At 48.6% G+C, this 25,827-nt stretch overlaps 1 protein-coding gene across 1 annotated transcript in view; it reads left to right on the forward strand.

Moving 5' to 3' along the window:
• The first annotated feature begins 8,626 nt into the window (after positions 1 to 8,626).
• The window catches only part of UBE2O (ubiquitin conjugating enzyme E2 O), a 62,489-nt gene continuing 45,288 nt past the window's right edge, over positions 8,627 to 25,827 (forward strand). The window contains exon 1 of the mRNA XM_059864745.1: positions 8,627 to 9,039. Coding sequence (XP_059720728.1) covers positions 8,665 to 9,039 — 375 coding nt within the window. The 5' untranslated portion in view covers positions 8,627 to 8,664. The remainder of the gene's footprint in view (positions 9,040 to 25,827) is intronic.

Consider the following 25,827-nt stretch of genomic DNA (forward strand, 5'->3'; position numbering starts at 1 on the left):
TGCTTGAGACCCCAACCAGCAACACCCTGGAGCAGTAGTCAGGGAAGGGGAAAGGTTGCTCCTTGCTTCCTTTCCTTGCATTTTTTCCCCTCCAGCATGTTATTCCTGCCAACCCAGGTTATACAGATGAAGGGCGGATATATTTATGTCTGTTTTCTGGAAATGAACTTCTTGCTTTGCTTCTCACTCCCTGAAGAGTTGAAGGTCTTCTGGGGAGGGGGAATACATAGAACCTGCAGAGTACAGAGGAACCAACAGTGCTCCCTAACCCTGGAGAAACCCACGAGCCCTGCACAGCCATAGGGGTACCATGGGAAGCATCAAACCTGCAGAAATGAAGGAAGGTCTGCCCAAGTCCCAGAGTAAGTGAGAAACAGCAATGAGGAACATTCTGCCTCCATAGCTCATCTACGCTCCAGAAAATCCTTCTGTATTTGTTCAAGTCACTTTATACACCAGGCTGAATTTTGTGCTGTGACTCCTTGCCAGACCTGCCTGAGATGAGCCCACTATGTCTGTGTGTCGCAGTAGTGAACCAAGAGCTTACTCTGTAAATTTTTCCTGCCATCACTTGTGTTTGTGCACCAGAAATCAGAGCATCCCCATGGTACAGAGGGATGCTCACAGGTAAAGAAACAGGCAGGTGCACAGAACCCCCCTGGCAATATCTTTTACTAAGCTATGAATTGTCTGCCTGGGTTTGGAGCTGGATTCTTTTTAATTAGTTGACAGTACAGAGTTATTCACCCAGTCTTAAAATCAAATACTCTGTGTGGAAGAGCTCAGAGAGCAGGGAGGGTTTCAGTGAGAAGAGTCCCTGCATCTGGATTTTGGAAGCACATGTTGGAAGTGTAGGGGTGAGCAGGAGCTGGGATGAGAGTCACATCCTTCCCTGTGCCTAAACCACTTCTCAGCAAGCCAAGCTCTGCATACCAGCCTCCCACCCCTCTGGGGAAATTCCCCCTGTCCTGGGACACAGGAGCAAGCCGCAGTGGCCAAGGGACCAGCAGCTGTCCCCGAGGCTGTCAGTGGCCCTGGGTTGTGACAGGAATGTGGGGGCTTACCAGCCGGGGACGCTGAGCCGCTCCCTGCCCGCCTGTTGCCGCCTCAGCGCTGGCAGGAGAGGAGGATCCGGGGTTTTGCCTCCCCTCCGCTGTCTGCTGCATCCTCCACAGCCCCTGCTTATATATATTTGTTATTTATGGAGCACGTGATGACATCCTAAGGAGTTTAGAATTCTGATGAAAGACAGGGAGAGGCTTTAAGGTGTCAGGACAGCAAAGGGATCACTTCAGGCTTTTTTTTTTCCCTTTTCTTTTTTTCTGTTCTTTTTTTTTTTTTTTTTTTTTTCCCCCGGCTGCAGAGAGATAAAGCATTTAGCTAATTGCTCTGCTCTGCGGGCTGGGCAGGGAGAGCAGGGGACTCAGTCAGGAAAGGGAGCACTGTCCTATTCTGATCCTGACCTCTCCAACAGCATCCGGAGCCCTGCCCACAGTGGATGAGCTTTGTTTGGGGAAGGATGGGGAGGCTGCTGGTTGTGCCAGGCATGATCATTTCTTGGGCTTGAGCAGGGGGGAGTTTCTCAGCTGACTCCTTGTAGGATGGGGAGTCAGATCTAAGCTTTCTTGCCCAAGGAGCTTGTTCCAAAATCCAAGCATCTCTCCTCCGTGCAGCACTCTGTCCCTGGAAGCTGTTACATAAGAAACTGGACAGGCAGAACCAGCAATGTTTGTCCCCATCAGGGCACGTGTAATAAAAGGGAGATTATCCCAGGCAGGAGTGCGATGTTGGCATCATCATTATCATTGGAAACCAGATGCAGCCCTGAAAGAAGCCTGGAGCAGGAGCCAGAGCTGGCTTTGCTCCACTGGAGACATTTCCAGGGCAGCTCTGGACTAGCTTTAGCTTCCAGCCACGGGTAAAATGACCTGGAGCTACGCCCTTATCTCTCTCTTTTAAGCTTTTTCATTGAATCAAAACAGAAATATGACCCAGCAGCTTTTTGCTCTTCAGAAATGGCATTTTGGAGCAACTCCCAGCCATTAAAACAGCCCAGCTGAGCGGAGGTTGTCCCGTGGCTGGAATAGTCAATCAGGGATGCCGCATTCCACAGTCTGTCTCTTCCTGCTCCCACATAGCTGCAGAGGGTCAACAGCTCCATTAAATTAGAGCCACAGCAGTGTGCCTAGATTTGCATATTTAGCAGCTCTCTTAGCATCTTCAAAGAGCCCGAGCTGTCACTGCTGCTCCGCAGCGGGGCTGCTCCCTCTGTTGGAGTACCCACTCAGGAAGACAGCAATTATCCCTGGGCAGGATTTGCTGCGAGGGGCGACATGTGGGAGGCAGATGAATCACGGCTTGGCCCCCCCTCTGCCAGGATTGGGGACGAAGCCGTGCACACGCAGCTCAGGGGCTCCTCAGCCGCGCCGGGCTGCGGCTCCGGCCCAGCCGAGCCCCATTACCCCTGTGCTCGGCGGATTAAGCGGCTTGTGGTGTCTGCAGGCCTGGCTTTAAGGCAGGGTCTGCCCTCAGGGGATGCAGATGGCATCGGGATCCTTCCCTGTGTGACGCCGCTGGAGAGGTTTCTCTCTCAGACTCACGTAATTGCATTATTCCCAAGCTGGATGCTGTTTACATCCCTGTTCAGCACCTTCCTCTGGCTTGGCCATCGGGACCCACATTTCCAAGAGGGTGATGCTTTTCTCCTGGCAATGTCCTAACAGCAGGGCTCTGCCCTTTGGCATTGCTGCAAGGTCAGCTGTGGGCTCTGATTTCCTTCTCCCTCACCTCCTTCCTTTTCATCGCTCGTGCTGGTGCCTGTTGTTGCTGTAACTTCCCAGCAGGACGTGACTCTTTGGACATACTCGCTATTCTCAGCACTTGCCAGGTTGCCCACCTGCTGCTTCTATCCCCCAGTGCTCCCTCTCGAGCTGCCAGGAGTGGTTTTAATTCACCAGCAGCTCCTGAGAAGCCAGCATGCTTCCAGCTCTTCCTCTGGAGCAGGACATTGTGGTTTAGGAACCTGCCAGCTGCTTCTCTTTCAAAATAGCAACACAGGGCTCCTGTGGAGGGTGGCCAGCCCCCAGCCTCACGCTCTGAACAGGGTCTGGAGGGGCTAGTTCTGCTCTGTGCTCTGAAGTGTTTATATATGTATATCTATAATATGAATAACATGCAAATATACTTGCATATGTCTTTCCTCTGGCATATTCCCTTTGGCCCATCAGTGGTGGGACTGATTCTCCCCACAGACACTCTCAGGGAGCTGGGGAAGGGATGAAGGGATGAAAGGATGTTACATCACAGCTTTTCTGGGTTCTCAGCAATGGTTAGAGGAACAGGCTTTGAACTCTGGCTTTGACCTGCAGTAGATAAACATATGCCTTTGCAGGCCTGGTGTATCTTGCTGCTTTGCTACCTTTGAGGAAGGAGAACAAACAAGACTGGCAGATGGTTTCAGCCATGGCAGCCTCAGCCAAAAGCAGGAGCTGGTGCCAGGACCCAGCCTGGACCTCTTTAGTCCCCTCTCTGGAGCACAGCACTGGTGTTGATTAACCTCCTCTCCTCTCTGTGAGCTGGGTTTGTAACTAGGTCACAGCCACTCCTGGCACAGTCCTTGGGGGGAAGGGGGTCAGTGGGGGCTGCAGGAGCTTCTCTGGGAGGAGAGGGCTGGGCAGGTGGGAAGGAGCTCGGCACAGCAGCCCCACCCTCCAGACCCAGACCTCCAAGTAGTTTAGAGCCAGTGTGGCTTTGGGAAGAGGAGATTCCAGCAGTTTGGCAATTGCTGGGGCATCCTGCTGCTTACAGGGTCTGTCTGTCCTGTCCCTAGCCTTAACCCTGGCACATGCTGCTGAGAGCCAGGGTGACCCCTGGACATGGTGGGGACCAGATGCCATCCACAGGGAAGAAAAATCCTGGAGGGCAAGGCTGAGCCTGGACCAAGGTCCTTGGAGGAGTTTTGAGATCTCAGTGAAAAGGGTGAGAGGAGGAGGATCATGCCCACATCGAGTTGTTCATGCAAAAGGTGATGCTGCTCTGAGTTTTCTGTAGGAGAGCAGAAGTGTTTGGTCAGGGCAGTACAGCCAGAGGGGGAAGGGATGGGTAATCACGATTCCTGCAGGATCATGGAATGGCTTGAGGTGGAAGGGATTTCACAGAGCATCTCATTCCCTGCCCACCCGGCCTCTGAAGGCTCTCTGGGATCACAGAGACAGGATGAAGGATTGCCATATGCTGCATCACTTGCTCATATTTCTGTTCCCTGATGTTAATGGGGACACAGGGACTCCTGCTGAGCTGTTTGTCTGCGTGATGATGAAGATAAACCCCCAGCTCTCCCTGTGGGAGGGTCTGGATGCATTCCCTGTGACACCAGCTGCTCTGAAAGACCTTTCCTTAAGGCACCAGCTCTTCCCAGCAGGGAAAGGACAGGAACTCTGTGCCTCTGCGAAGCAGAAAAAGAAGGAAACCCTGGGAGGATTGGCCAAGGAGGGGCTGCAGAGCAGAGCAGAGCGGGTGGAGCACTCGCCTGCACCTGAGCTCGGAGCATGGGGGGTGGTTCAGAGCTCACCTGCACCTGAGCTCGGAGCAGAGGGGGTTCAGAGCTCACCTGCACCTGAGCTCGGAGCAGAGGGTGGGTTCAGAGCTCACCTGCACCTGAGCTCGGAGCAGAGGGGGTTCAGAGCTCACCTGCACCTGAGCTCGGAGCATGGAGGGGGTTCAGAGCTCACCTGCACCTGAGCTCAGAGCAGAGGGGGGTTCAGAGTTCACCTGCACCTGAGCTCGGAGCAGAGGGGGGTTCAGAGCTCACCTGCACCTGAGCTCAGAGCAGAGGGGGTTCAGAGCTCACCTGCACCTGAGCTCGGAGCATGGGGGGGGTTCAGAGCTCACCTGCACCTGAGCTCGGAGCAGGGCGGGGGGGTTCAGAGCTCACCTGCACCTGAGCGCGGAGCCCTCAGCCTGGCTGCAGCCGCGGGGCTCCGAGCGGAGCTGCTGCCCCTGGGGAGCCACGGGCCGGTGTCACAGCTCCCCCCGCCGGACCGGAGCCGCCGGGAGGCGACAGCCCACGAGGTGGCACCAGAGCCCCGCCGCAGCCCGGCACCGGCACCGAGCGGGCACCGCGGGACCCTGCGGGCACCTATCGGGCACCTGGCACCCTCCGGGATGCCAAGGGCGCATCCCGGCACCCAGCGGGCATTCCAGGCCCTGTGGACATCCCAGAGCCCGGCAGACATCCCCAACACCCAGCAGACATCCTGGTACCCTGCTGGCATCCTTGGGACCTGCCACGCCTCCTTGAATTCTGTTGGTACCTCCAGTGCCTGACAGCCCCCCCAGCACCCTGTGGTCACCCCACGACCTGCCCCTTAAACCCTGAACAAAGAGACCTTGGGAGAGACCCAAGGAGGAAGGGCAGGGCTTGCTTTTCAGCAGTATCTCTACAGGGAGGTAAGGGCTATCCTGGGTATCCCAGCACCTGCTGGGCATCTTGGCACTCTCTGGGTATTCTGGCACCCTCCGGGCATTGTGACACGCCCTCTGGGCAGCAGTAGCTCAGCAGGGAGATGCTGGTGATCTAACCTAAGTGCCATAAGGTGGTTAGATCACAGGGACAGCTTGGTTCCAGGGAGGATGTTCTCCTGCAGAGTAAAGGCCATCCCTTCCCAAAACAGCCCTACCAGCAAGAATTGTCCCTTAGCTGGGCAGGGAAGCTGCTTGGCATGTGTCGCTTTGTGTGTTTTGCTGAGCGGTGGGGACTTGCAGAGGTGCCTCAGTGGACATCTGAATAGTGATGTTAAATAGGAGAGGCTCATTTTGACACCCAGGCACTGTAAAATCTGCAGGCCATCAATGTTGTGACAGCCAAGGCCCTGGGCTGTTGTGTCCTGAAAAAAGCAATCAGTCCTCCTTCAGTGGCACTTCCTGATGGAAGCATATCAGAGCTCCAGCAGGGATCAGAGTGCAAAAACACACCTAGCTCGACTCCTGCTAACGAGCAAACAGCCCTGACTTGTCCCCATTACAGTCCCCCTGCCGTGAGCCCAATCAGGGGTATAATGTGATTGTTTTCGTGGCTATTTGTGGCTACCTGAAACCCCACCACTGCTCTTCAGCACATAATAGCCCTGAAGAGGGACAGTTTCCATCTCCACACATGATTGTGCCCATTACTGTATCTATATTTTATTAGTGGCTGTTGCAATGTACATTAAGGAGATGATGAGGAGCATCACTGTGCTGGATAAAGCTCTGCTTTGAAACCCCGAGTAGACATGGCATCAGATTAAATGAAGCCAAAGGACACCTTCTGCCTTTCTTAAAAGCCTGATTCTGTTTCCACAAAGGCACAATTCTCCCTGGCCACAGAGGGAGAGGGGTTGGAACCTTGTCCATAGCTCCAGGTGGGCTGGATGATCGCCCTGGGGAGATGTGTCATACTCCTCCCTCCAGCACAGCAATGTTCAGAGGGTGAAATCCTCATGCCAGAGGCACTCATGCTCTAGAAGTTCTGAATGCTGCCTATCAACCCTACAGCTTGTCCACAGAGGTCAGGGCATGTGGATGCAGGTCTGTATTCCCAGGAGCACATCCCTGGAAACAGCTGCAATCCCACAGTGGCACTGAGTGGATATTTAAACTGCCTTTCCTTGTGGGGCATGCTGCCATTTAGCCACCCAATGGTCCCTTTTAGCTCTATTCTGTTTCTTATCCCTGGGTTGAAGCCAAAACTGCTCCAGCAAGGAATCACATTAACACTCTGCCTTTCTGATTAACAGGATGCTGTGGGGAGTCATTAAATGCTGGGGTGGGGGCTGGCTTGACCTGGGAGCAGACAGGGGCTGGAGGGCTTTCACTCCCTGATTTGGAGGGAGGACAGGGATAGTTTGTATGTCTCCATCCCTCCGGATATCCTGCTGCCCTGCCACCCATACCCAGGGGTAGTGAGGAGCTGGGCAGAGCTCCCAGAGCACCCATCACCCACACACTGCCTGCCCAGCATCTTCTCAGCTGCTTCCCAGGGCTTTAGGGCCATTTACAAAATTGGAAAATCCCAATCTTGAGAAGAGGCTTCCAGAATTTAGGAGGTGAGCACAGGCAGACCTTTATCCTGGTTGCTTTTCCTAAAAGGAGAAACCTTGGAAGGTGGCTTTGGGTCAACCAAAGCCAGCTGGTCAATCCAGCCAAGGCAGAGCAGTCTGGGAGGGAGAGGACAAGAAGGAAAACACTGCTCTGCTACTCCTGGGGTCTTTTCTGCAGAAGAACAAATTAGGCTGAGGATTTCAGGCATTTTTTTGATATTCAAGCCAGCACTGCACAGGCAGGAAGGTCTAGGGAGAGAAGAGGCAGGATATGTTGTGGTAAAAGATAGGCAGTAAAGGCTATTTTGGATTCCTTTAGTCCTTTGCCTGCCAAAGCAGCAGGACCTGCTCAAAAAAACTTTTCTGTTTACAAAATCGCTGCAGACAGAGGAAAAAAATCCTTAGAGTCAATGAAGCCAAATATTCTGCTCATTTGCACACCCTAATGAGGGGTTCTAGGAGCCATGAAAAGCAAGACCGGGCTTTGATGTCAGCTGGAGAGCAGCTCCCAGCACTGAGCAGTGCCCAGTGCCAGGATGGACCCCCAGCTGTGCTCAGGCAGAGGGGTCTGTGAACAGCACAGCCCCCATCACTGGGGAGCAGGGGGTGATGCTGGGCAGCCGACAGCGACTGAGAACTGGGGCATGATGCAGTGCAGGGTCCCCCCATCCCTGGGGCTCAGGGACAATGCAGTGCAGGGTCCCCCCATCCCTGGGGCTCAGGGACAATGCAGTGCAGGGTCCCCCCATCCCTGGGGCTCAGGGACAATGCAGTGCAGCCCCCCCATCTCTGGGGACCAGGGGGTGATGCAGTGCAGGTTTCTCCATCCCTGCGGACGATGCAATGCAGCCTCCCTCCCAAATCCCTGGGGTTCGTGCCATGGTGCAGCAGAGCCCCCCATCCCCGGGGATCAGAGAACGATGCCGTGCAGCCCCCCATCCCTGGGGATGATGATGCAGTGCCCCCCAATCCTTGGGGATGATGCAGAGCAGCCCCACACCCCTGGGGGTCAGAGAACAATGCAGTGTAGCCCCCTCCTCTTTCCTGGGGATCAGAGAACTATGCTGTGCAGCCTGCCACCCCTGAGGATGATGATGCAATCCTCCCCATCCTTGGGGATGATGCAGTGCAGCCCCCCATCCCCGGGGATGATGATGCAGTGCCCCCCATCCTTGGCGATGATACAGAGCAGCCCCACACCCCTGGGGGTCAGAAGAGCATGCAGCCCCCCCATTCCTGGGGCCAGCGGCACGGCGCAGCCCCCCATCCCTGGGGACGATGCAGCCCCCCCATCGCTGGGGGCGATGATGCAATCCCCCGTTCCCGGCGATCAGCCGGCGATGCAGCCCCCCCGCCCCGGGGCCGGTAATGCAGCCCCTCCCGCGCCCCCGCCCCGCCCCGCCCCGCCCCGCCCCGCCCCCGGTCCCGCCCTGTCCGCGCCCTCCCATCTCGCCCCGCCCCTTATGGGCGTGACCTGTGGTCGCTATGGGCGTGTTCCCCTCTGGCCCCGCCCCTGGGCCGTTACTTGCCGCCCCTCCCCTGCCCTCCCCCTCCTGCCGGCCGCGCGCTCCCGCTCACCGGCGCCATGGCGGAACAGCCCGAGGAGGGGGCACCGGCACCGCCGGCACCGGCACCCCCGGCTCCCCCCGCCGCGCTGCCCCTCTCAGCCCCGCCGGGCGGCTCCCAGCGCCTCCTGTTCTCCCACGACCTGGTGTCGGGCCGCTACCGCGGCTCCGTGCGCTTCGGCCTGGTGCGCCTCATCCACGGCGAGGACTCGGAGGAGGACTCTGAGGAGGGCGGGCGCGGGGCCGCGGCCGGCGGCGCCGCCAGCTCGGGCGGCTCCGAGTCGGGAGGCCCTGGGGCCGGCGGGGAGGAGGGCCGCGCCAGCCCGCTGCGGCGGGGCTACGTGCGGGTGCAGTGGTACCCGGAGGGCATCAAGCAGCACGTCAAGGAGACCAAGGTAACCAGGGCGGGGGGCGGCCCGCGGCCTGCACGGGCCCGGGTCTCTCCTCGGGGGGCTGGCGCCGGTTGCACGACCGGGGCGCCGCCTTGGAGGCTTCCCGGGGCAGGGCCTGCACGCCCTGCGGGGCTGCGGGGTCGGTGCGTTGGAGGCTCCCGAGGCGGAGGTTGCTGCCCCGTTTCCCCCGTGACGCCCGTCCTCGCCCGCCCGTGCAGCCAGGAGCCGGGGCGGGGAAGGGGGCCGGTGTTCTCCAGAGTGTGAAATCCTGTTCCCTCCCTTCAACACGCTCCCTCTTGCAGCCCGGCATGGATGCTGCCGCTGCCTTGCGCTGATGGCAGAGCATGACTGCTCTGCTGAGGCAGTGGAGCTTGCTTCCATACGGAGAAGCGGGCCTGTGAAGGTGATCTGAGCGAACTTCCAGACAGCTCTTACTTGCTGGAGTTGTAGGCCAGTGTCTCAGCCTTTATTGAACAGTGTCGTCACCCCTTGTTCTAGGGGAGTCAGCAGTTGAGCAGGGAAGCCACCCCTGGATAAAGATTCCAGCAGGAAGCAAACACGGTTTGGATCTGCCCTTGTTTACGTGAGCATTTACCCCTTGCTAATGAGTTGCACGTAAATATGTGGCATCTTAATTATATCTGACGAGCCACAAGATGTAGGTCTGCCTTGGAATATTCCCCCTTCCCAAAGTTGGTGTGGCCTGGGGTTTTAGCCCAGGCTGACTGACAGTTCAGAGACAAAAGCGGGCGAGTGGGGCACTGTGATAGAGCACAAAGGGGCTGCCAGGGATGGGCGTTCCACTGAACAGAACGGGTGCCTGCACTGTCCCTGCAGGCTCCCCCTGCTCCACTGGGCTGGCAGTGGAAAGCAGGATGCTTCTGGAGAACTGTCTGCTTTGCTGGTCCAGAAACAGCCCTACACAGTGCAGGAGAGAGGGGAGACTGAGAGGAAGAAAGGTGTGTTGCAGTCTTAAAGGCATCGCTAGGATTGCCAGTGCTACAGAATGAGCTAAATTTAGGTGGTAGTGTCATTAGACACGTGACTGCTTGGAGATAAGAAAAACGAAAACAGGTATTCTGAAAAGATACTGCCATATGATGTATTTCTACCTTAAAAAGAAACCCACCTCTTTTCTCTAGAAAAACTCCATAATTCAGTCACTGCAGCCTTCCAGTAAAATCTTTGTGTTGTTGCAGCAAAAATTTGTCCCAAGTTGAGTTTGGTTTTCAGCATGTAAACAAAGCTACCTCCATTTGGGTGAGTAAACACAGATTTGGTTGGTACTTTTGGGTTCCTAAATTCAGAAGTATTAGCTCTCACTTCAGTCACTTGGTAACTGCACCCATTGCAGCATTATAAAAAGCTGGACTGAGGAGGATCAGAAATCAAAGACACTTATGTAAATAAACATTCTGTCTGTTTTCCCTTTTAGTGCTGCTGCCCTGGTGTAGGTGCCTTTACCACTCGGGTAATATACCCTGGGGAGTAGTTTCCTGAGTGCTAGAGAAATTTAGGTGTACTTCTGTTGGTTTTTTTTTTTCTGGAAAGCTGCCCACTAACCAAATTGAGAGGCATTGTGTACAGTCTGCACTGCAGTTTGGGGTTGCTGAAAACAAACCTGACGCCACTGGAAACATGCAGTGGGACTGATCATGGTTTTGTGGTTATAATTGGGTTTTTTAGCTGTCTGCTGACCCAGCCTCTTTTGGGTTCCACGGATGTGTGAGAAACAGCCAGGTAAGCCTGACAAGCTTGTCATTGTCCATGCTGGTACAGACCATAGGCATTATATGATTATCCTGGGTCTAAAGTTTGTTGGCTTCTTGGTGCTGTTGCCTTCAGGTACATCTTTTGGCTGTGCCTGACTCTCTAGCATCTTTGTCTGTGAGGGTCTTGTTTGAGGTCTTTTAAACATTAACCTGTCCAGGTGACAGCTCAGCCCTGGGCTCCAGAGAATGCTTGTTGCACTCTTTTATTTCCCTTAAATCTGAAAAGGGCAGAGGGTAAAGGTGCTCTTGGGGCCAGGGCTTTTGTGTGCCTATTTAGTGCATCAGATCCTGATTCCACACAGAACGCTGGCTGCCTGTCTGCTTCCTGTTTGTCAGGTGCTCCAGGATCTGGGAATCCTGTGTGTGTATTGGATAGAGTGAATGTTGTAACTGAGGGGGAAATAAAGCTGTTGGAAATTTTGAGTCCAGTGAAACAGCATCTTTGGCTTCCAGTGCAAAGATCAAAAGCAGCTTTCTGTACCCAATTAATAATCCTTGAGCTTTCTTGTATTTTCTTGGACAGTAATTTTTGCTGTTGCTTCTGGAAGTTCAACACTTGCTGTTGCTCTTTCAAGTGGCAGAAGCTCTTTTAAGTGGCAGAATGTCACTTAAACCCAGACACAAAAATTACTGATGTTAGTCAGTAATAGAAACTTTCTCTTGAGATAGACCTTAGCAGTTGGTGCAAAGCCCCACCAGCTCCTCCAAGAATTGTGTATGTGAGCACATTCCTGCCTTTGGTTCCCCTGTTGATAGTCATTAGCAGCATAACAATGATGAGACTAATAAGAGCCAGGATTTCTCTCTGTGGCTTCAAGTGCTCCTTTCCTGCTCTCCATGGCCATATCACCCATTTAAGACACTGGGAAATCACTGTTGCTGAATATTGTAAAACCTAAGCAGACCTGGAAGGAGAAAGTTTCCCTTTCCAAATATATTTGCCATCCATGTCTTGTCTGACCCAACAAATCTGCAGAGCAGTTCCTCTGGCTGGCTAAAGCCATATCTCTGGAGGTAATTTGGAAGGCAGGTTTGGAAGTACTGTGAACTGCTGTGAACACCTGATGTTTTTCTTAATAAATTATCAGGAGTTTTAGGGACCCGGCTGACTTTTAATTTCAGGATCTCTCCGCTGTAGTTCAGCATTCCTGCTGCACACTTGAGCTGCCTTTGGGAACTTTGTGGGAATGCTTGAATATACTAGGTGTTAGTCAGGCTCTGGGGACTTTAAAATGCTGCTGCCCTTCCTCCTGCCTCTCCCCTGAAAGCCTCAGAGCTCTCTGCGACCTTTCATTTTCATACAGCCTGGGCAAGGCATATTGGCCTCTTGTGCAGCTCGGGGAAATGGAAAGTGCAGGTGTTGTGTTTCAGCACCTTATCTGAAGGCCTTCAGCCAGCCAGGCCTCCTGAATTCCCCGTGCCTGCCTCTGGGAGTGAGGGCTTGGTCCCTCACTGTGATACACTGGCAGTGCTGGGTGATGTGTAGGGACCATTGCAGGACTCCAGGTTTGCTCTAAGAGTCCAGGTGCAATTTCTAAAAAGTTTTTCACAGCCTCTTTTGTAAGGTCCAGAATATGATTTAGTTTGGATGACTCTCTTACCTCATTCAACTTTGTTTTGAAAACAGATTCAAACTGTCAGGACTCCTGAGATATAAGCTGGTGGCTGATAAACTCATTATCTGGAAATTATCTGATGTTATCTCCAAAAGATTCTCCATGGATTCAGCTCTGCTTCATCCCACACAGACCTTTTGTTCTTTTCTACCCTTTGCTCCTGTAATTTCCTGACCTCAGATATTGGGTCATTCATCTAATACAAGGTTACAGGAGGAGTTTCTGAAGATCCTCAAGGTCTGTGTTTTCCCTCTGTCCATTCACAGCCACTCTGAGCCCTCACTGCTGTGAACACAGACCACCAGCATGTGCCCTTCAGATGTTAATCCTGGCTAGTGACTCTGCAATTTATTTACAACTGAAGCATGAAAACAGCCTTAAAAATCTTCAAACCTGGTGAGCTGTTGGCCATCTGGAAGTGCAGTGTGGGTACATTGAACAAGTGAAGAGGAATAGCAGGATCCTCTTTGGGGCTGTGAGGAAATGCTGGCCACAGAGCCAAACTCTGGTTCTGTTGCAGCACACAAATCTCGTGCCCATAAACTATTAACAGAGGGTTTTACTGCGTGAGGAAGCTGTATCTAACCCTCTTCTTGCATCTGACATTTCAGTTAGTCTCCCAGGGGGGTTCTTTGAAACCACCTGATGTTTGTAGCTGTTAGAGACAGAAGACAAAAGACTTACTGGAATTTTTGCAGTTCTGCATAATATAGAACCAATTAGAGTGTGACCTTTCCATCCTGTGGGTATCCATTGCAAGGTTAGGTACCCTTGGGTCAATTCCCCGTTTTACTTTGATTTGTTTAGCTCTTGTGATATAGACTTGGGGATCATCATTAATATTTTACTGCAAAAGTGGAATCCGGCACAATTCACAGTGTGGAAGTCTCAGGAGTACTAAATATTGTACATTGTTACTGCTTTGTGTTCTGTGTGCAGAGTGAATTGGTAATTCAGGAGTTGAAAGTGGCCATCTGGGCTAAGCCATTTATTATAATTTTTCCAAATGTAGACAGGAGTGTTATTTTTAAAATGAGCGAAGCCTGTTCTCAAGCAAGGAGTGTTTGTGATGTGCTCTCTTCTAAGGTGTGCTCCCTTTCAGTGTGCTGCTGTAGCTTAAAAAAACCCCAAACTAAATTAGTAATGCTTTTAGGACTAGTAAACAAACTAATGTGCACTAAAAGCTTTAGAAGGAATCAATCGATGCCCGTGACAGGCTCTGGAGTACCTGTGTGGGTGAGACATTTTGCTGCAGCTTTCTTGTACAAATTTATTTGCTGATGCGATGCAGCTCCAGTGCAGGCTTTGGCAAAGAAAGGGACTTTAGGCAATTTTATAAAGTTTCTTTTTTGGCTGAAGATTACTTATTGAAGTTAAATAGCAGCAGCTTTGACAAATGCTTTAAAGGCTTTTTGGGACAAGGTCTTGCTTGCCCATGACAGCTGTCCTTAGCTCCTCTCCTCTCTTCAGAGGAAAGGCATTATTTTTAATGTTCAACATCTGTGTTGGTGTGGGAAATAATTGGTGTTTGGAAAGCTGAAAGCCTCTTCTCCTTTGACTGTTTAATTGCTTGGGGGATTTCAAAGGCTCAGAAGGTGATGACACCTTCCTAAATGCTACTTAGGAAAGCCCTGCCTCATTTTTTCCATTCTGCTGTTACCTCCCACCATGTGCAGGGTCTTTGCCCAAAGGGACCTGTGTTTAGGTCATCCTGAGTACAGGAGCTGATCATTTGAGCTGAAATCCTTGTGCTTCCTTTGAGGTTGGCAGTCCTGACTTTCCTGGAACTGAGATGTGAGATGATGGCTCAGCTTCTGCGTTTTACATAGTTCTCCAGAGTACTTGACCTGTAACTCAGCTCAGACTCTGCCTTGTGTAGCTGGTATGTCCCATTCCTGAGACCTTTAGACCTGTGGCAAGGTACAAGAATGCTGACTCCTAGGGGAGAAAAAACCCATGGTAATGTTTGGGCTTTCTTCCATTTGCTTTGAGGCTGCTAAATAGAAATGTGCATATTTATGACTGAATCAAAAATATTCTCCTAACTTGCATTTGTGAAGTTAAGCAAAAGTGAGTTTCTCTTAGTGACAATGTCCTGGGACTCTGATAGGGTTTTTTCTTTCTGAATGTTAAATTTTTCTGTGAAGGGAGCAGGAAACTTTGAGGAGTAATGATTGTTAGGAGTGAATAAAAACATCAAATACTATGAACAGCATGTGGTTTTGACAGTAAAGATGCTGGGGATTGCTGGTTAGTGTAATAGCTGCAGCACTTTCAGAGTTTCAAGTTGACAGGTGTCTTTTTAGCTTTAATGCTGTTTCTGGTCTGTGCTGACTGAATTTCAGAAGATCCTGTGCCTGTGGTGGTACAGAGTACACACAGCCCAGCTTGGTGCAGTTGGACACTTAGAGACTTGGATGCATTTCTGGATATAAAGAATCTCTTCCTGTGCATTTCAGGGTTATTGCTACCTTCCATGTGTCTGATTGCACATCTGGCCAAAAGAAAGGGCTGGAGTGATGTGTCTGCTGTACTTTCTGCCCCGTGTTTGGGAGCACTTGGACCAGGCCATGGGAGAGACACAAGAGGATATTGTGAACATTTACTGGGCTCAAATCTTTGTGTGTGGTGTAGATGGAAACGAATATGGTGGTGCTGGATGTGGATTTAGTAACTGTGCTGGATATGTGCGTGTGCAGGAGAGGTAAGGGGAAGGACAGGTGATGTTTTCTTTGTTTTCTGCCCTTAATTGTATTAGGGTTTAGAGCAACTTGATGGAGAGACAGATCCAATAAGTACCTGCAGATGGAATTTCTTCCTCTCGCAGAATGACCTGTAGGTCGAGGCCAAAAGGTCAAGGTGGGTTGAGGGTGGGCGGATTTAAAGACTAAGAAATCTGTACCTCTGTACATGTTTTGGATTGCTTTTTAAAGAAATGGCATCACTTTTATGCTTTGTTCAGCCTTCTCCATCAGTCAGGTGCAGGTTGTACCAGAGCAGCTCTGACTGCAGGGAGGGTTACTGGGAAGGCTTAAGCTAAATAGCATTGATGCTTCTGTGCTGTGAGATACGAGTGTGGACCTGCTGACCTGCAGGTCTAAAATTTAACAAATTAATAGTTAGTGTGTGGAAGTGGTGTCCTAGAACAGTATCTTGATGAGCCTCTGTAGTTTTGGTGGGTTTTTGGATTTGCTTGCTGTGTTAGCTGCTGGCATACAGGTTGCTTGGATATACAAGGTGAAAGCCAAGATAGAAAGTGCTTTTTGTGCACATATGCTGAGATCTTGAAAGTGGGACACATCAAGCTACGCCATAAATAATCTGTCCAGTTTTTCAAAGAGATTGAACAACCAGCTCCCTGATGATGTATGTTGGATGCTCTAGGTAGGTAGGCTTCTTTGAGATTGCAGAGCTGGTTTTTTTCCATGCTTTTGCCATTGTGTTTAAAATCATGACTTCTGTTTCTTTCCTCAACAGCTGGTGCTGCTGCTCTCTGTGTGAAAGAATGGGCAGTGTGGAGGCTGTTGGCAGGAGGTGAGACCAAGGACTGGCAGCAGAGCAGGCCAGGAGAGGACACAGGAGCCCTTGGTGTCTTACTATAGCTTCCAGGCCAGGAAAAATTAAATTCACAGGAGTACATTAGGAACAAGGAAACCATGCTCAGCTTGCATTTGCTGTGGTATCACTTCACAGCCTCTGGTTACAGCCTCTTGAGTTGAAGAGAAACTGCACAGCCATACCCTTGGTCCATTAAGCAGGATTGGTTTTGTACAATGAAACTGCAGCAGTGGTACCGTGTGGTTCTGTATTCAGCACACATCAGACACGGTCTCAGTGGTTTGCACTTACTGCTGCCTGTAAAACCTTTAGCTTTTCTGCTTGTGAGGAGTTTGGAGACAGACAAGTGAAGAGGGCTATTTAATCACCAGCTGAAAAGATGAGGAGCTTAAGGCTTTTAACTATTTTTCTTAGTCTGGAGCTGGGAGTTCTGGTACCTTATTCCTGTGGAAGTGACTGGCTACAGTTGTCATTTGTCAGTGGATGATGAATCTTCTGCTCAGTAAAATACACTAATAGGGTGAGCTGGAATTAGTTCCATCATGACTGATTTATTTTTTACCTACTTTTGAAAGGATAGAACTTCTTTGAGAATAAAAGAACTTTGCATATGAATCATTTGGGTGTAAGAAATGGTGCTGCTTTTCTGCTGATAAAGGATACTTAGCAAATAAGTCGCACTTCTCATCTTCAAAGCATTTCCTGGGCAGTGGGTGTTGGAAAGGTGACAAAATCTCTGCCCTCAGGTGACTCTGGGTAAGACAGGCAGCATTAGTGCTGCCAGGTGGTGTTTTCTTGGTGTGTGCTCAGTGCTTTCTCTATTTGACCATTTCCAGGGCTCAAGAGCACGACCTGGCTGCTCAGTGGAAAAACTTTTTGACATTCCTCAGTGCAATTACAGCTAGAGATTTGTCTGGGAAAATTACTTTCAGGCAGAGCCACAAAACATTGGTTATTTGGTGTATGTGTGAAATTGGATGCTTGGGAACTCACCACTTGGCATTGAGTAAGTCAAGTTTGATTTGGTTTCACTTATGTGAAAAGCTAAACTGAGTAACCCAGTGTTTTAGAAGTTAGTTTAGGTGTAAATCTAGTGAGCTGGGGGTTTTGCAAGGCTGGATGAAAAGTGTAGTCAGTGAAGAATAGCCAAGATTAACTCTTAGGTTAGTTCATAGTGGTGTTTCTAGAATCAAGTGGGTGTTTCAGACCTCTTGGCTCAAGATCTGTTGTTAGAGAACTGGTCCTAGATCTGTCCTCAGTGAAATTGTTGGCAGCAGCTATACAGAAACAGTTGGAGCCTGAGTAGTACTGATCACCCAGGACCCTTTGTATTTTCATTTACTCTCATGGCACTAAAATGGTTATTCTGCTTTACCTGCTGCTGGACAGGGGTTGGAGGTGTCAGAGTGTGAGGGGCTGCTGCCCATCCCATGTGCCCAGTGCTGCCTCTGCTCTCTGCCCTCACATCTTTGCTTTTCAGTATTTGGAGTGAGTGTGCATGGAGCACTGCTTATTATTTTTATTGAGAGTTGATGGCATTTCCAGCAAGACCCTGCTTGTCCTTTGGCTTTGCCCTTCTGTCTGCTTTTGAAGATGAAAGTTGGGGTTTTTTCCCTCTTGGAAGGTGGGTTAAGTATCAAATCCATGTGAATAAATCTCATGACTATTGCAAGTAATATTTATACTTCCATTCAACCTCTGAGTCCAAGTTCCTTAAAACAACATTAGTCTTGAGACAAAATAGCTATATTTTCTAAATTTAGAGTTACTACACAGTTGGATAACTGGCTGGAAATGTTACATCATGAACCTCCTCCTCAGATTTATGTCCTTAGCACATATAACTTCTGTCAGAAGTCTTTGCTCTGTCCCTGTGCTGCAGGTTGTTGTAGTTTTTCTGATTTCCCAAGCTGTGGTACAGCCTTGTCTTAGTGAACGACAGTTCATGGGTTCAATTTAAAGCAGAAAGTGGGAGCAGGGAAGAGAGAGGAATCTCCATCCTTTGTTTAAAACTTGCTTTTGTGGTTTTTTTGTTTCTTAAAGTCTGCAGATGTGGATGATTAATTTGCTTCCTGTAAGGGTGGCCTGGCCAACATTTCAAGTGTATTTTAAAGAGCTTGGGAAGCTCTTCCTCGTTGTAGTAGTACATAATCACAGAACTTCCTCGACTGTGCATCTCTGTACATTCCTGAAATACAAGAAAGAAGAGAGCAGCCTGTGGAATGCCCCAGCAGGGAAGGTGACACTGTACAGGAAACACCAGCATTCCTGGCTACTTAGTTTAGGAAGAAACTTCATGAGGCTTTCTTAATTCTTTAACTGATATTTTTATCATCCTAATGTCAGTGTTGTGAGATCTCACTTTGTGTTAAATTGGACAAGCAGATCCAGAGTGTGTCATTGACTCAGTAACTACTTTTTCAGCCACAACATCTGACTTGCACAGCTGATTCAGCTTTTTGGTGCTTTTGACTCTGGGGCCAGAAACTTCCTCTGTTTTGTTTTGTGTGGTGATGGGGATTGTGCTGGTACATGATGGAGAAAAATGTTATTGGGTTCACAAATGAAATCTGCCTTGTAATGATAAAGCAAAATGTGTTCTGGGCAGGAACTCCCTGTGAGCAGCCTGGGCTGGTGCTGCTGAGGGCATCACTGCAGGAGCAGCCTGTTCTGTCGCTCAGAAAAGTTCTGTTAAAGAGTTAGCTCTTTGCTTTGATTCCTTGAATTAGGAACCTGTGTCAGTCTGGATAAGAAAAGCTGTAATTTCTAGCATAAGCATGCAAACAGCTTACACCCATCTCCTCTAGTAAAAAGCAAATGTAACTCCTAAATAGCTGCCTGTCTTAATAAATGTGCTATTATGTGCTGAAGCACAATTATTTTCTCCCTTTTCACCCTCAGACTGTACATCACTAACTTTCTTCCCAGAGAGGCTCTTCCCCCACTATTTGTGCAACCCTTGTCCACACTTACTCCAGTTTACACCGTGGTTTCTTCATCAGAGTTCTCTCTGCCTGCCCTGATCAGCTTCAAGTACCTTGTTGAATGCTGTTAATCTTTCTTTCCTGAGCCCAAGTGTTAGATGAAAACAATTCCCACACCAGGCACTCTTTGCATTTCACAGGAATATTATGTGATCTGCTGTTGTGTTTCTTGTGTTTCTTGTTGTGGAGCCTAAAGAAAATTTAATTTATGGAAAATAAATATCACCAATATTGTGATTGCTCTGGTCACTTCAATTAACATGTAAACTCTTTAGTTAGAAGAGTCTTTCTGGTTTTTTTTTCAGTGTTGACACTCTGAACTTTGGAAGAAATACAGGCTGAATTCCTGGCTTCCTCTTAATTGTGCTGTGTTCTTTTTTCTGTTCTCAGTAATATAATTTAGTACCAAATTGCCATCCATAGGTATTGGCTACCATTTGAAATCTATCTGCTTGTGCACAATGGTTAAAATAATTGTGATTTGAATTTCCTCTTATTTTAGTGTAGTGAATGCAGCCTGAGTGTTTGTGTTGCACTCATTCGTGTACTCTGCTGCTTAATTGGCGCTGGGTGCAAACCCAGCAGAGTATTCACACCTCATGTCTCCCTCACAGGGATGCTTTTTTTTTTCTTTTGTTAGTGCCCCACAGAGTTGCTTTCTCTTGAGCTCCAGCAGTCTCTGATTAGCATATGCACAGCCATGCAGGACAGCTCTGAAGAAATGCTCTTATCTGAGAGCTCCCAAAGTGAAGCTGCAAAAGTGATTTTTTTTTTCCCCTTTTAGTGGTTATGCCAGATTGGAAACTTGCAGTGCTGGAAACCCAGCCTGTTGGATTTAACAAGCAGTGTTTGTCTTTGGCCATGGTCAGTTGGGTAGAGAGGTCTCATCACCCACCCTAGCTCTGATAGTAACCATTGAGTGCACTTTACTCTCCTGGTGTCTGAAAGAACCTTCACTTTCTCTTGTGATAATCTCTTCTAATCTGGCAGTGATAAGTGCTTGCTGTCAGGAGAGCTGTGATGAGAAATGAAGGGACTGAAAAACCAGCTTTGAAGGTGGTGCTTGTAGGGCAGATTCCCATCTCTGTGCTCCTGTACCTGTGTCTCTAAGTGAGTGTTGTGTTCTGGTACTGCTGAGGGCAGCAAACTCAGGGTGAAGAGTTCTTTTCCAGAACTGGGATCTTTGTGGCTGCTTGGTACTGTTTGGGCTAGCAAGCCATGCTATGAAAGCATTTATGAGCAATCTTAGAACTCTGCTGTGTGTCTCCTTTCTGCTTCTTCTTGGTACTGGAAGAATTTGTGATAGTGGCAGCAAGCTGAACTCCCCAGGAGCTGAGGAGTCCATGATACTTGTTTTGGAAAGCAGCCTAAGGAATCTCTATGAAATGCCAATTGTTTTTGTCAGTGCTGCTAACTTAGCCCAGCTTTAGCACAGTTCAGGTTGCCTGCCTCTGATCTGCAGTGCTGGCAATGCTTGAATAAAACCTTAAAACAAAAGATCAAGGATTAGAGACAAAATGATATTCAGAGCATCATTGTCCAGCCTGTGTATTCAACTGAGCATGGTAAAAAAGACACCAAATTGCAAACTGTAGCTAAGGATAATGGCAGGACAAAGCTCCCAGTCTAAAACACTATTAAATAATTGGTAAGTTGGTTCCAATATTTCAACTATAAGCTTTGTAATTTTTCTCTGAAGCAATAAACTCACCCTAAGCAGAAATAAGTAAGGTAATACACAGAATTAGTAGCATGTGAGAGATAGGATGGTGATTTAGAACAATGCATCATCAGTTCTCTGAATACTGTACCATCACCCAGAGTCTACAACAGCTGGCAGGCCTTGTTTCACAGTGGGGACCTGGAGAACCATTCCTGGGCAAGGTCTCCAAGTTCACTTCAAAAGGGTTCTTTAATTTTTACTAGCTGGGCTCTTGGCTCAGCTGGTTCCTGCTGTGCTGTAAGAGGATCAGGTACTACTGCTGTACACATAAGTTTGTTGTTGTAGCAGGTTGTTTTTCATAACTCTCTTTGATTTTGATACCATTTGGCTCCTTCTGAGCTCTTGAAGCATTCTTCCCTTTGATTAGGTTTAGTTTTCTCTCCACACCTGGAGAGACTCAAAGACCCTTTGTCTTCACATCTCTTATCTTTGCTATTTTCATTGTTCTCTGAGAATTAAGTTGTTCAGGGCAATAGCATGTTCATTGCTCTTCAGAGCAGTCCCTACCCTGCTCTGGATGGCTGGCAGGGCATCCATTTGCTCTCTCAATTTTCCAGTTTCATCAGAAAAAGATCCCTAGATATTCTCAAAATACTTAACTGGTTAATTATGACCTTCTAGCCTGGGAGTGTTGCATCTGAATTGAGGAGTGATCTTAAGCTGAGCTTTTAGGTTTTCCTGCTAGTGAAAAATGCTGGCACTTGAGCTAAAATAACATTTCCCCTTCTTCCCCCCCCCCCCCCCAAATTGCTTTGGGGCGTATAAAATGAAGCAGGATTGTCTGTGTTCTGAAGAAGAATAAAACAAAGGATATTCCTTCTGTTCTCATGAAAATGAGGCTCTGGGAGGAACATTGCCAGGTTAGTATGTGCTGTGTGCATACCTAGTGCAACTGCTTAAGCTTAGTCTCATCCAAACAGAGCCTTTGAGTTTATCTCCTGCTTTCAAGAAAACCAGGCACCTGCCACGTGCAGCTTCAGTGTGATTTAGCAAAGTGGCAAATCTTCATCAGAGACCAGGAAGAGCTTTTAATCACAAATGACAACATGCAGTCTGTGATTTACACCCAGGCCTCAAGTGATGGGAGAAATCACCCTTCTCAACACCCACCTTGCTATAAATAGCTGTTTTCACTGGGGGCAGGTGCTACTGAAATGTCACTTGGGTGAAATCTGAGTGACATGTTGAGTGTGTGTCTCAGGGCCAAGAGAGGCATTGTCTTCCTCGGGTGTATTGAAACGTGCAGTGTCTCTGCCAAGAGATGTTGTAATGGTGAGATAGATATCGATCACAGCTACTCTTGAAGTGTTTTGAAACTCTAATACTTGCTTGAATCATCTCAGTGCTCCATTCACAAAAGCTGGTGGTGTTAAAATGTGACACTGTTAGGTTTGTCTTGGTTTTATCCCACCCTATTCTGCCACCATATGGATTTTTTTTCAGGAAACTCTCTACTTTTTCAGTTCCCTCCTTTTGTGCACATCACAAGGGGTTATTTTCTCCCCATTGTTATGAAAAGAAGTGTTGTTTGAGTGCCCAGACAGTTGGTAACATCTGGCAGTCTGCTTTTTGGGGGAGTGTTAAATATCTTCACAATTCTGTTTTTATAATTGTCCTCTGAAAGAGTGAGCCATGGTGACTCTCCCAGTAGAATATTTATCTGTCACATGCTGTCTCTGCAGTGTTTTGTGGGACTGTACTTCTGACACCGATGGTTTCTGCAAGATGAAAATTAGTTTGTCTTGATCTATCCATTCAGCCCTGGAGTGTTTCTTGAACTTTGTGGAAGGGTCTGAGATGGGTGCATGTGGTAGGAAAAAAGTAGGATTTGATTGCAAATTGCCATTATTACAATCACTTTTCAAGATGAACTCTACCAGTCATCACTTGGTCTTGAGATGAGAGCAGCAACTTCCTTTTAAACTTCATTGATATCTTTTTCTTAAAGCTACTTTATGGAAAACATCTTTGCTAGATGAAATAGATTTGGGACTTTTGAATTACAGATTTTGATTTTAAGCAGACTTCAGGCTGTTCTATCTCAAAAGGTGTGTGACACTTCAATGCTTTAACACTCAGGCTTCTGAGCACCTGTCTGGAGAACTTGGACACCCAAAGCCCACAGGAGTTATCCCTGTGTTGCCCTGCTTTTGACTGGGGAATTTTAGTGCAGTACCCTGTAGGTATTGGCATTGTGGTGACAATGTAGTCCTGAAAAGGATCTGGAGCACAGCTGTGGTGGCAGACTCAAGCACTGATGGATGGGCAAGAGTGTACCACACCTCTGTCAAAGTGATTTTTATAATTCCTATTTTTGTCTTACTCTCTATCTCAGCTTGGTCTGCTGACCAGACTGAGAGCTATAAAGAGCTCTGAATTTGGGGCTGAAGCAGCATGCATGTTGTACAGAGTGAGAGTGCCTGCCTGCACTCAGCTGGGCTTGGGAGATTTGTTTCATTCCTCCAAGGATGGAGAAGTTTGAGTAGATGAGATGCTGAACAGCACCAGGAGCCTGAGAAGTGCTGGTGCTGCAGTGAGGGGGTGGATGTCAGAAATGGTGTCTGTGGTGCTGGGTCTCTCAGACCTGCAGAGAGAGGTTCAGGCCTGTCCTGCCTTGTGGAGCCTGGATTTGGATGTGGTCTGGCTGCCAGACCTGCCTGACCGCTGTCTTAGTGCAAAGTTCTTTTCACTGACATTTCCCAGCCAGCATCTCAGAAGAGCTGCCTGAAAAAAGGAAGGAGTTTGTACCATGAAAAAGGAGAGGATGTGCTTATTTCCTTCCAATTACAAGGAACTTTAAGCCTGATTTCTCCTTAGTTTATTCTGTTTGGAGTGACACAAACCAGAGGAAAAATCGTGGGAATTTCTTCATCTGTGATTTTCTTACCCCGCCCCTGGTGATCTCATATCTGTTTAAATCTGAGACCTATTTCTGTGCAACATAATCCTTGTTGTTTTATGACAGCTTATTGTATGCACATTCTATGTGCATCTGCTGCTCTTAACTGCTTAGTGTGTACCAAAGCAGGAGTTACTTTTACTGCTGTCAGTGGTGTTGAGCTTTGCAGCACTGGGTGTATCCTGCACTGCATCCATGAAGCAAGCAGCCTTCAGAGGGAACAGGTACTGCTGCTGGTGATGGAGTGGGCAGAAAAATGATGAGGTTCAGCCTGTAAAAACTGTTGGGTTTCTGAATGTCTGAAATTAATATGGGATTAGAAAACATATCTGAAACAAATTCCAGTGGGGAGAATGCACTGCTCAAATGTGTGTTTTCCAAAGGCTGTTCCAGTGAGATGTGTTATTCTGTCAGTGCTTTTTCTGCCTTTTCTCAGTTCCTCTTGCATTCTGATGGCCTCAGTATGAGCTGTTGTCCCTGATGCCCTGCTGACAGACTGTGTCCATGTCCCTGGTGTGCCATGGGGAAGCTCTGAGCAGCTCACACTGCAGCTCTGAGGGATTGCCCTGGCTCCCTGGATATGCTGCCCCAGAGCAGCTTTACACAAATTCTCTTTTCTCTTTTTAAATTCTCTTTACACAATTCTCTTTTAATTTCTCTTTTGAACTTTTCATGTTTCACTTTTGGTTTCTTGGGGACTTTCTTAGGGTGAGCTGAATATGTGTGTTGTGGGGTTTTGGTTTTTGCTAGCTCTGCATTAGTAGAAGCTGGATCTTGATAGCAGTTTGAATTTCCCATAACTTTTTGGACATAAGAGTTATGTATAATCCTTAAATGTGAGTTGTTGCTCTTTTTTTCTTCTGTATTTTTATGCAGCCCATGAGTCTGCTTTTCTTTGTTGACTTCACTAATGGCTCACAGTCTCCTTTTCTGTGGAGACAAGAGTTGAGCTTGCTGAGTGCCCCAAAGCCACCTCCTGAATTTGTCTTCCTCCTCAAATCTGATCTTGACTGCAATTTCTTCAGGAGACAAGCTCTTGTCCAACAAGGTAAAGCAACTGGCCAGGCTCACTGAGGGCATGTGGAGGCTTTGGTGTTCATCCATCCCAGTGGTCTCTGGAGCAGAGAATGCCCATCAGATCAGGTTGCAGGTACTGCCTGCCATTATTTGAACCTGGTGGCTTTTTTACCACTCTCTGGTGGAGATTCTGTGAGCTGTGTTATCTGAAGAGACATAAGGCCACTCCATCCATCCCTGCTGAACCCTGAAAAAATGCTGGAGCTGATTAAAGAGGCACATTCCCTCTGGAGATGGGGATCCTTTGAGCAAAGGAATGTAGGTCATGGTTAAGTATATAAAATGAAAAGCTACTCCATTGTAGTGGCAGCATTTCACCACAATAATCCAGTGAGGTCCTTGAATAAATAGAAGACCTGGTCTTATATATGTGCTATTTAATATGACTCATTAAACCAGCCTAATTAAACAGCAGCTTCAGCCTTAGTGAATGACATAGCACTTACAATCCTTAAGGCTTTAGTGTTGGCATCCTGACGGGTTGATCCTCCTGTATGCCATGTTTTCCCTGTCCGAATCATGGTTCTCTGGTGTCAGAGCCCAAGGCCAGGGCAGAGGGGAGCAGTGAGGTTTGAGGCCCTGTTGAGTGTCAGATAGGATAAAGGTAACAGTGCATCCATGGCAGTCTGAGCCAGACACAGACTCTGGGGTCATGAGAGATGGATGAATGCAAATGCAGGAATGAGGTGGGGTGGAAGCTGGCTGTGTGGGGAGAAGGAGGTACCCTGGTCACTGCTTGACTCTGTTGCAAAGCTATGTGGTGTAACATGCAGGAGACCACCTAATGCACGCCTGGTAAAGGATGTATCCCCCAAAAAATTCTGACAGGGAGGTGAGGAATGCCTGTCATCAGCAAGCCTCAGGCTGGTGGTTGTTATGCAGATGTTCATGGTTGAGGACTTTTCAGTAAAGATTCTACTACATCAGGTGCTTTCTGTATTTTGTGGGTCATTTCACATTTCTAGCAAGTGTCCCTTTTGTGGTTTTTTTCTGTATACTCAACATACTTTTTAATCTTGATAGTATCTTGAGTACATGAGTAGATACTTGAGTATAGGCAGAGTGTTCACCTTTGCAAGGAGAAGTGCCATTTTCTTAGTGTGTTCTTGTCCCCAGTGTAACTGTGCACCTGGTTTTTTATAGGTACCATTGTTCAGCCCCA

The sequence above is a fragment of the Haemorhous mexicanus genome, chromosome 20 (assembly GCF_027477595.1).
Source record: "Haemorhous mexicanus isolate bHaeMex1 chromosome 20, bHaeMex1.pri, whole genome shotgun sequence".
Taxonomy (NCBI): Eukaryota; Metazoa; Chordata; class Aves; order Passeriformes; family Fringillidae; genus Haemorhous; species Haemorhous mexicanus.